The 11,138-nt window shown below is 36.6% G+C and overlaps 1 protein-coding gene across 1 annotated transcript in view; it reads right to left on the bottom strand.

Annotated features, from left to right (window-relative positions):
- Positions 1-4,567: 4,567 nt before the first annotated feature.
- ZNHIT6 (zinc finger HIT-type containing 6) overlaps positions 4,568-11,138 on the bottom strand; it is a 54,414-nt gene continuing 47,843 nt past the window's right edge. Inside the window, exons 9-10 of the mRNA XM_029230253.1 lie at positions 9,106-9,230; positions 4,568-4,734 (exon numbers count right to left, since the gene is read on the bottom strand). Coding sequence (XP_029086086.1) covers positions 4,700-4,734; positions 9,106-9,230 — 160 coding nt within the window. The 3' untranslated portion in view covers positions 4,568-4,699. The remainder of the gene's footprint in view (positions 4,735-9,105; positions 9,231-11,138) is intronic.

Here is an 11,138-nt window from a genome sequence, read left to right as displayed (position 1 = left end):
TATCACCCACACTTTTGGACTTCAAGACCAAGTAAACAATGAAGAATTTTATCAATAATTATATAGACAGGAAGAAAGATAATACCAGGTACCAACAGGAATTAAGAGAAGAAAACCCAATGTCCATCGTTTACCATTTAACAGTGTTACCTAAGGATAAGCTTTAACCACTATGTGACTTGATTTTCTCATCTGTAAAATGCATTTATCATAAACCCTGTCAATAATACTGCTTGCAGTAACATGAATCGGTTCCATTTTCCACTTAGCCCCTGTTCACAAATGCATGTGGGCTCAAATCCTTAACTCTTGGTTGAAGCAAGGAATATGAAAGAGGGGGTGAAGGTGGGTGAGGAAGTGGCAGGCTGTCTCAGGAAGTGCAGAGGCAGAGGGTGAGTTAATCTCAGAGAAGGCTGATGAGACGGGCATCGACTACCTGGGAGATTTCTGGACTAATTCTGTTTTCCTAGAAGTACAAGTCAGACATAGGACTGATTCACAACTGTTGAAATTGTGCTTGGTATTTAGTAAGCTATTAATACACATTGGTTATTACTCTTATTATAGTGTGATATTAAAAACACTTAACCATCAGTATAGTATTAGCATCAGCCAATCAGGAGATACACGCAGTGTGAACATAACTATGGGTTCTACGTGGGAGGATCATAGCAATTACTGGTCAAGCTGGGTCTCAAAGGAGAGGGAGAGTATGCTCACATGGAGAATATGAACAAGGAGAAAGGCACTTCAGGGGGGAAAAGGCTGGGACGTATATATGGTAACCTTTTTGTTGTTTTACAATACTGAAGTAAAGGGTGGAGATGAAAGAAAGAAATGGCTGCAATATTAGCTTGGGGCCAAGTCATGAAGAGTAAGCATTTGGTACTTTATTCAGTAAGAAAATAAAACCGGCAACAGCAGAGTTGTGTAGTAGCTCATCAAAGGCTGAAGGATGCATTCGGTTATGAAGTTCAAAATGAGTGCAGCCCACCACACTCCAATATGGAAAATGTTTACATTTTAGTTCATTTTAAAAAACATATGCACAGATACTTTACATAGCTTCCAGTTGACCAAAGTTGAAAGAAAATACTTTGTAATGAAGTACAGATCCCCAAAGGTTTATTTAAGGGCCTATTTTTATTTATATAGTCTTATTTTTTTTTTTATTTTTTTTTATTTGCGGTATGCGGGCCTCTCACTGTTGTGGCCTCTCCCGTTGCGGAGCACAGGCTCCGGACGCGCAGGCTCAGCGGCCATGGCTCACGGGCCCAGCCACTCCGCGGCATGTGGGATCCTCCCGGGCCGGGGCACGAACTCGTGTCCCCTGCATCGGCAGGCAGACTCTCAACCACTACGCCACCAGGGAAGCCCTGGTCTTCATTTTTTGAAGCATTGTCCTCCAGTACAACTCTAATTTCAAAATCAGTATTTCTCAAATGTTCATGAAACTGGAAATTTCCAAATCCATGATGGAAACAGATTGGTGCTCTGTGCATCTGATCAAACCAGTAGCAACATAATGTCTAACACAAATGGGAAGCATTAAAAAAAAATAAAAGCCCGTAATGGCAACTCAAAGCAGCAGTGGCATCAAATAGGAACTGAAATCTCTAGTTAAAGCCAATGAAGGTTTGCAGGTTAATTTTGAATTTTACTCCTTATGCTATTTCAAATCAGAAACCTCTTGCTACTCAAATTCAAGTAAGTGTGCAGTGTACATCAGTTTGTTACTTTTGTATTCTCAGGAACAACCTTTCGTCACCTGCTCCCTACACCTTCCCCTTTTCTGATAATTTTCCCTTCCTCTGGGGGAACTCCACATCAGCTCAGGAATGGAATGTGATCCAATCTGGGCAAAATAAAAGTTCTTACTCCAAATTTTACATAACTTGCTGCCAAGCTTTGGTTATGATGATGTAAGCTGAAACTGTCAACAGCTGTCACCTACCATCCTCACCTCACTGCTTCCCACCTCAAAGAGGGCATCCCCAAACAGAAAGTTTGCCTGGAAGAGAAAACCAATCCAGGAAAAAAAAATCAGGGTCAAGTATGGGGGCTGGAAAGATGGCTTCTTTGGTTCTTTGGATCCAGCCATGCCTGAATTTCCCGGTGTAGGAGCCAGTAAACTGCCCTTCATGCTGACACTAGTTTGAGTTGAGTTTCTGACACTTGCAATTGAAAGATGATTGGCTAATAATCAAAAGTATACAATATCTACCTGAAAATAAACAACACACTTTAATACAGTAATTTATGATTAAATAAAAGCAGAGTAGGCATCTTTACTTAATATTTAATGACTGATATGAAATCAGGTACAACACACTGTATATGCCAACCAAATTAAACAAAATGTATAAAGGAAATTGTTGGCCTCATAGTTATGTGTTTAACATTTTACTATACATTGTGAAACCTGAATCCCATCACTTGCTACAGAGAAACAAATTGGCTCAACTACACTTAGGAATCTTAAATATTCTAGTAACTCTCTTTAATTCATATTTATAATATGAACAGGTGCAAGTTTTGTTTACTGTAAATTTATGGCTATTAATCCCATATGTAATAATTAGCAATTACGGAAGGCCTACCTTCCCTCTGAAATCATTGTTTAAAAAATAAAGAAGGCCAGGTGGAGCTTTTCTCCTTTTAAAATGTGGTTTGTGAACAAAATGCAGGATGTTGAACTTAACATGGGTCAGGGAGTTTGTTTATTCATCAGAATTTGTCAGGAATCCAAAATGGTGAAGGCCTCTAAAAAAGAAATTGGGTTGTAATACTACAAACTTCTAGGGCTCTCAGTGAATTATTCCAATTCACCCCCTCCAAGCAGCTGACATGGTTATTCACTAAAACACATGTTTATTGTAAATCCTGTGGGAATAAATGTGCATATTAATCAAATGAGTTGATAGTTATGTCAAGGGAACTCTGCTAGTTAAATTCTTTCCTAAGGAATAGACTATAATAATTTAAAGTCTAATAGAATTCTAGACAATAGGGATGGTAAAGATGCATTAGATCATGTAGGGGTTTTTCCCTTTCTTTTTCCACCTGGGTAGGGGGAGGGAAAGTACAGGATAAATCCTTTGATTTTTGTCCAGTTTTCAATTTAAATTCTAAACAGGATGGAACTCAACACTTTTCTTGGAAATGAGACTACATCATAACAGATTTCACTGTCAGGAAATTCCTCTCCACCCTGATATTCAGATCACATGTTCTTTTTGTGTTCTTTATCCCACTTTTCCCAATAACAATTCTATGACACATTTGATTCAATTCATTCTCTTTCTTGCCTGTCTCAAGAAGACAAACTTCACTGTTAAATTTTGAATTCCCATTTCATTGTCTCTCCAGTAATACTGTGCAAAACATAATTCTACACAAAATTTTTGCTATATGAGAAGATTCCTGAAGCTGCTTTAGGAAGTATATATATTTCTCAAATGGCAATGCCTTACTATGAATCACATTTCCACTATCACTTTTATACCAAGGGTCTTTGTGCCACTATTGTCTTTAGAGGCTCTTCTCATATATATGTACACCAAGTTACATATATCTGTGTTCTAAAAGTTTCTCCTATGCTCATGTTCTCATTATCTTTTCATATTTCTAATCTTTCCAAGTCTCTTTAATACCTCTGGTTTCCTTTTGGTCTAAAACTTATTCTAATTATAAACTAAAAACGAATTTCACTAATGTCCAATTTTGTCATTGTCTTTTTAACCATTAAGTGCACAGATGCAATACAGATGTAATAATCTTTTATAGTCATATTGCAATTTCATAACTGTATAAATTCCAATAAAACTAGGAAACTTTAATTTTAATATGTGAGATCATAATGTATAAAGAGCTGTCATAAGGTATAAATTATGTATATAAAATAATTTATATACATACATAAATTATGTATGTATATACATAAATACACACATACATTCCAGTAACACTTTGATGAGTTCCAAGTGTTTTTTCTTTAGTTATTGCTAGATGTTTCAAAACACAGCATAAAACTGCTCATCACAACACCCTGTGTGGTAATGACAAGAGTAGAGTGGGAATGGGATGAAAGGCACAGAATTCATAGTAAGACACAGCTCACTGTGTGAACAAGTAAAGCCAAATTCATGAGCACTGATGGTTCAAACGATGTGGAGCCACTGATTTTCTTTAATGAATATAAGAAATAGCAGTTCATAGTATTTAGACAACCTTTTACAAAGGACATCATACTGGGTGCTACCCAAGCATAAAAGACTCATCCAGTTGTCTCAAGAGGTTAAGTTACATATAATCCCAAAGACAAGAATAGGCAAATGATGGACCAGTCCTCCTATGGCTAGATGGTCTGCCACATGGCCTTTCTGTTTAGTGAGGTTCCACTAAAGAGAACGCCAACTTTGTGGCTGACACAGGTGATCCTTGGGTTTGGTGTTGCATCAAACTAACAAATAAAAAAAATTTCTGCCTACAGGATGAAGCATATTAAAGCCTGTGCCTTACGAGTCAATTCAAGAGGCTAGAAAATACATAAAAAAAATTTTTTTTCAAGACTTTTATTACTTTTCAGAGAAACAAAAAATTCCAACCACCAAGCGACAATACCCCCAAATCTTCCAACAAGGTCCTCTGCAATTGTCTGGGAATTTTCATGTTCTTCCTCCAAAAGAAGTGCTCAATTTTAATTGCCAATGTTCTTAGTAGATTCACCTTTCACTGAAAAAAATAAGTAAACATACAGTCAAGTGTTTATGCTGTTTCTGTTTAGCCTGTTCTGTTTTCCCCTCTTCTCTCCTCCCTTCTGATGCATACCAACAGCACTGCTCATGGTGACAGACAAACCATGTCATGTCCCAGGCAGCTGGGATATACAATTCTGGCCACAATAAATAGAGAAATGATGTCTGAAAGTGGCAATTATATTTTGTGAGGTAACATCCTTCCTGACTCTGTGGAAGACTTGGGAATGGTCACTTCTCAGTGTGGGCAGGATCCAATACTTGTGCCACTGAATAGACCACTATTATCACAGAGGCTGGCCAAGTGTGGTTGGAATAAATTTTTTCCATGATTTTTTTTAAACTTAAAATTGAGGGTCAGTATATGTTGAGTGAGTGTGGGCTGACAGAAGACTAGCTAATCTCCATCTCCTTCTTTTCACAGGAAAGAAGACTCAGAGCAGAAATGGAACTCCTTTAAAGGAGCTGCCTTGACTACAGCAAGACTATGATTCACTAACTAAACTGAGAGTTCCTTGAGGATAGACACTGGATCTTTCTTTCCTATATCTATCCCCCCCAGGGTAGCATGTATGCTGAATCAATATAACTGTAAGTTACTCCAAGTTTTAGGTTTCTTTTTTCAATTTGAAAAATGGGAAGCAGAGTAACCGCACCACTTATTTCACTGTATAGTGAAGCTAAAAGGAAATAACACATAAACACTTTGAAAATTGTTAAGGTTAAAATAGAGATCATTTTGCTTGAGGCTTATAGCCCTTTATCTCCATTGTGTAGATAAAGAAAATAGAGCTCAGAGAAGCAGAGTGAATGCCAAGGACCCAGCTAATAAGAGCTGATGCCAGAACCATAAACTTGGATCTTGCCTCATATTCCAGTTGCCAAGTTCCTTGGGGTATGCCGATGGTACCTAGATGTACAATTGTACCAGCAACCAAACTGGTGTCCATTGAGTCCTTTTTATGAGGAAGGTACTGAAATAGGTTCTATCCAAGATATGGTCCTGATCCTTGTGGAATTTCATAAACTCTAGCAGAGTCCTTCAAGTATCTCCACGATATTACAAGTTAGTTGTTTTCTCCTCTGGCTTTCTCTGCACTGAAACCATTATAGAACCTATTGCACTGTGGCATTTACATGTGTGTTCTTGTGCCTAAACTCCATCCCCATCCCACTGCCACACACACACACACACACACACACACACACACACACACAAACACAGAAAGAGAAAGGAAGAAAAAGAGGGGGTAAGCAGGAGTGAGGGAGGAGAGAGGAAGAATGGATGAAAGGATTTATTGGCCCAAGAAGAGACTGAAGTGGGAATTCCCTGGCAGTCCAGTGGTTAGGACTCCATGCTCTCACTGCCAAGGGCCCGGGTTCGATCCCTGGTCAGGGAACTAAAATCCCACAAGCTGCATGGAGTGGCCAAAATCAAAAGAAGTTAAAAAAGAAGAGACTGATATGTAAGTAACTGCTATGCTACTATTTTCACTAATTCAAGTAATCATTTTTGGGTTGGACTCCTCAAAAGACAGAGATATTTTCTAATTTTGAGTTATATTAGAATAACAGAGACAAATATTTTGCTGGTATTTTTAAGTTAATGGACTTTGTGCTCTTTGGCACTGCAGTTTGGGAAACACCTTTTCCTTTCGCTGCTTACTGAAGTTGCCCAGTTTTCTTCTTTTGATGGAACTCCATTCTTTTTTCCTTAGACTGAAATGTAGGATGCTTTTATTGTGTCATTTAAATCTACCAGCTAACTTTGGCAAACAAGGACCTGTGAGACAAGTAACACCATTCTGAGCACCTCCCACTGGATTGATACAAGGTGGGTGAGCAGCTCTCTACACTCTACACCTAGTGGGCTACCTTAACTGCTTAACCTTTTCTAGTCAACCCTTTTCATTCTGTAAAAAGCAAAAAGCAAGCAAACAAAACTTGTCTATTGCCCATCAGAAAAGGCAGACTTTTGAAAAAATAAACTATGGCAATCTAGACTTACAACAAACATCATAATAATCATCAAGTGTGAAAAACAACTGAATCCCAGTCCAGAAACACATTTTTCCCAAACTAGAAGAGAGACACCTTTGCTATGAACTCAAGATCAAAATCCAACATTTTTGCCTCTGAAGAGAGAAAGAATTTCAAGGCTTTCCAAAGAAAATGCCCTGTTCTTATATAACCCTCCCCCTGCATTAAGGGACCACCCTGCAGAACATCCAGCGCTGTGGGAATGTACAAAGAAACAGACAACTTGAAGTGCTTACACAAAGAAAAGCATCTACAGGAAGGCCTGGCATTATTTTTAAAGTGTGTGTATTTATGTGACAACACTGATATGGTCCTTAAAATCCTGCTAGATCCTCTTTGGTTCTTTGCTTCAGCAGCCCTAAATGATCTTCTATACTGAAAGCACGAGTCACTTGAGCTTCCTGTAAATAAGCCAAACATCGTATACCCATCAAAAAATAGCAAATTTTACTTCATAAGGTTCCAAATACACTACAAAAGTAGCCTTTTCTTTTTGCTTCATGACAGGAAGCCTTACTTCAATGTGCATTCCTAAACAAGGTGAAAGAGGAACTGTGTGTGCTGTGGTTATTTACACAGACAATGTTTGCTCTGGCTAGTAACCCACATTACTAAACAACTTTCCCTGAAACCAACATTTAGAGAGAGAGAGCTATGTGAATTATATTAAGGAAAAAGTAAGGTTTTACACAGCTTAAAAAAAAAGTGAAATTGGTCATTTAGAACTGAAATTTCTAACTTGAGAAAATAAAAATGGATGTTCTCAAATTTTAAAAAATATAAAGTCAAGAATTAACCTAGGCTTCCCTGGTGGCACAGTGGTTAAGAATCTGTCTGCCAATGCAAGGGACACAGGTTTGAGCCCTGGCCCGGGAAGATCCCACATGCCGCGGAGCAACTAAGCCCGTGCTCCAAAACTACTGAGCCTGAGCTCTAGCGCCTGCAAGCCACAACTACTGAGCCCACGTGCCACAACTACTGAAGCCTGTGCACCTAGAGACCGTGCTCCACAAGAGAAGCCACAACAATGAGAAGCCCACGTACGGCAATGAAGAGTAGCCCCCCGCTCACCGCAACTAGAGAAAGCCTGTGCGCAGCAATGAAGACCCAACACAGCCAAAAAAAAAATCAATTGATTCAAAATGTTTAAAAAAAAAAAAAAAAGAATTAACCTAAAGATTTAGAGACATATAATTGATTATTAGAAACTTTGTGTGTGCCAATTAAAAATCTGGTTTCACATTGTGGCACTGACAAAATTTTGGCCACTTAGGGAAAAAAAGTAATTCTATTAACTTTCACAAAGGAAAAAAGCTATCATACACACATACAGAGAAGACCTTACAACAAAGGTTACTGCCTATTACAGTCCATAATGATGGTATAACAATAAAACCTGAACCACATATTTCAAAAGATATTTTAAAAAATAGAGTTCAATCCAATCCAAGGATTCTATGGCCCTCTGGAGTTTGTTACAATGAAACTTGTCCTGTACCTATAACTCTTAGCTGAAAGTGCTATCTAATGGTTTTGAGTTAAGTAAGTAGCTCTCTCTCTTTTTAGAAGTAATTTTAAAATTTTATTCATCCTCTAGAATTTACATACTGAAACATAATCAGTAAATGCAGATATGGGTAAGTCACTTTATACACTAACATTTTACATATACCGTTTCTGGTTTTAATAAATTCTCCCAATTCCACTACTCACCAAAGAGGGGAAAGTATCTACTTTTAAGGAATCACTAAAATGCCAAGGAATATAGCCAAGGAAACAAAATCAGAGAAAGTAAAACCAGTCAGTTTAAAAGAAAAGGAGATAAAGGGTCAAGGCAATGGCACCAGCTTATTCTAAATGCAGTCCAAATTTTAAACACAATGTCCCTTGAAACATTTCCCTTTTCTATAAGGCAGAATACTAAAAATGTTTGTAATCTCTCATTTTAGGAATCTCTAAAGAATTTTAATTAGGGAGTAAATTTATCTGATCATAGGCAGACTGTTACTTGAAGACTATTACCTTAAAAAAAGACAAAAACACACAAAACTCCCCAAAGGCAAAGTATATCCTTTTACAGCCAGACATTCAAACCGATTCATTCATTTTAAGTTGATGAAAGCTTACATGCTCTGAAACAGAATAGAAGCAACAGCTCAATCATATGGTTCTTTACAGTATTATCTGTAGTTACAGAGTAAATTCAGTTAGGTGTGTAAGTACAGTGGGAAAATATATAAAGACAATAATGTAATTGCTTCAGTTCACTAGAGTTATTTAAGCATTACAGGAACAAATTTACACTTACCTTGGTGAAGAACTTCCATGTCATTACTGTATTCTTTTAATACCACATGTAATGTTGGGTACTCAATGACCACTTTGTTCCTCAAATTGTCAAGGAGACTTTTGTCAGGATCCATTTCATAATATCTTATAGTAAAAAAGCAAAACCAAAAAATACCATTTTATTTGAAATTACTTGTAAATAAAATATGAGTCCCTTACATTAAAAAATTTTAAATGGTAATGACATTAATTCAACAGTTATTTCCTTATAATATAGTAACTTTACCAAAATAATCAGGTAAAAGAGCTATTATTATAGAGGTCCTAAAGCTAAATCAAAAGTATGTGAAATAATTTGACATTAGGAAAGCTCTAGAACAAGTCATTCATTTTCATATCAATAAGGGATAAAGGCTAACTTTTATAAAATGAATTTTTCTTGGATAAAATATTGACTAGCTAAAAATTCAAATTCCTCAAATACATTTAGTTTGAGTCTTAAAAGAAAACCAAACAACTATCCCATGATAGTTCCTAGTAATATATGGTGCTAAAATGGCTACAAAATACTTTTGTAAAAACTTAATTCTAAATTATAAATACTTTCTGGAAATATATATTACCATATATATTTGGCTTTCCTTTATTTTGAAATTAAAAAAAAACAGGTTTGAATTTATGAATGAGGTAAAAGCACAAAATTTAAGAAATATGGAGTTCATTTGTCATGGTATCATGACATAACCAGTAAATGTGTCACAGGTAATTAGATGGTAATACTCCTTAAAGTATGAAATTCTCAAGTCATTACTTAAAAAAAAAAAAAAATTTTTTTTTTTTTAGTTGATTAAAGTTGCATGCCCCTAGCATTCTCCCTTGCTTGTTTTCTGAGGTAGGAATAAAGGGGTGGAATTTCAGCTAGCTCACTAGGAGCTGCATAAGGGAATGTGTTGGCAAGTGACTATCATGTCACGACAAAGAGGAGAAAGTAGAGAACACCTTCACCAGTGTAGTGCAGAAGTTCTCCAACTTTTTTTCTCCATCTCCACCAATGACAGATGATATTCACATACAAAACATACATCCCAAGGGATACCAGGCCTGACAGCTGGAACTCCATCCCTTCCCCTTCCACTCAAGAAAGTACACTGGAATACCAGTCAGTGATCAAGAGTGAGGTTACCATCGGGATACATTTGAATCTGCTGTAATTTTAAGAGTAAATCATACAAACTTTGATATTTCTTAATTAGTGACAAATTATTTGCACCATACCTTGCAGCTGACTCAGACATGCAGCACACTTACTAAGAACTCTTGGTATAGTGATTTCTCTGTGTTCTAAGTCTGTCCTGTGCAATATTTTTCCAATAAGGGAAAGCAGAAGTGCTTAACAAAGTGCAAAGCTGAGCCCATTATAAAAACTGATTTCTTTTTAAGAAGTGAGTGACAAGTGAGAGGACTTGTAAAACCAAGACTTTACTCCTGTTTGCCTGACCACATGCCCCACTCCTGGAATTAAATTCTTCATTTTAGAATCATAGAATATTTTTTATGTGGAAAAGAAACTTGAAATGCAAAATATTCAGTTTTCCTAAACCAGCCACCCTCGTGCCCATAGGCCACAGAGTGCATACATTCTTTTCCCTGTGTAATATAATACAGATGTGCTTACAATACTTTAAAAGTGTTCTTCCAGCATTCAAGGATTAAATGCATCACATTTTTTACACATTATTTCCCTTTGAAAGCAGTGTTTTTTAAAAAGTTAGCAGTGATTACACAAAAAAGAGAGAGGCTGAATTAGATATAAAAGTATAAAATTAACTTATAAAGTAAAATATAAAGTGGATATAACTAAATTTTTCTTAAAAGAAAGCAAGACTTGAATTTTCAAATAGGAACTTTTCAAGTGGTATCCTACAAACACTTGTAGCAACTTATCTTCTGTGCATTTTAACTGAATAATAAGGCTTCTATTAAGAGACATTTCCCAAATCAGGGAATGTTTTCTATCAACACTTATTTCATTTTTTTCGTAAATAATTTTCA

The sequence above is a fragment of the Monodon monoceros genome, unplaced genomic scaffold (genome assembly GCF_005190385.1).
Source record: "Monodon monoceros isolate NGI ecotype Baffin Bay Population unplaced genomic scaffold, NGI_Narwhal_1 Super_Scaffold_18, whole genome shotgun sequence".
NCBI lineage: Eukaryota > Metazoa > Chordata > Mammalia > Artiodactyla > Monodontidae > Monodon > Monodon monoceros.
Note: the sequence above shows the minus strand (reverse complement) of the source record. Positions and strands in the feature narration are given on the sequence as shown.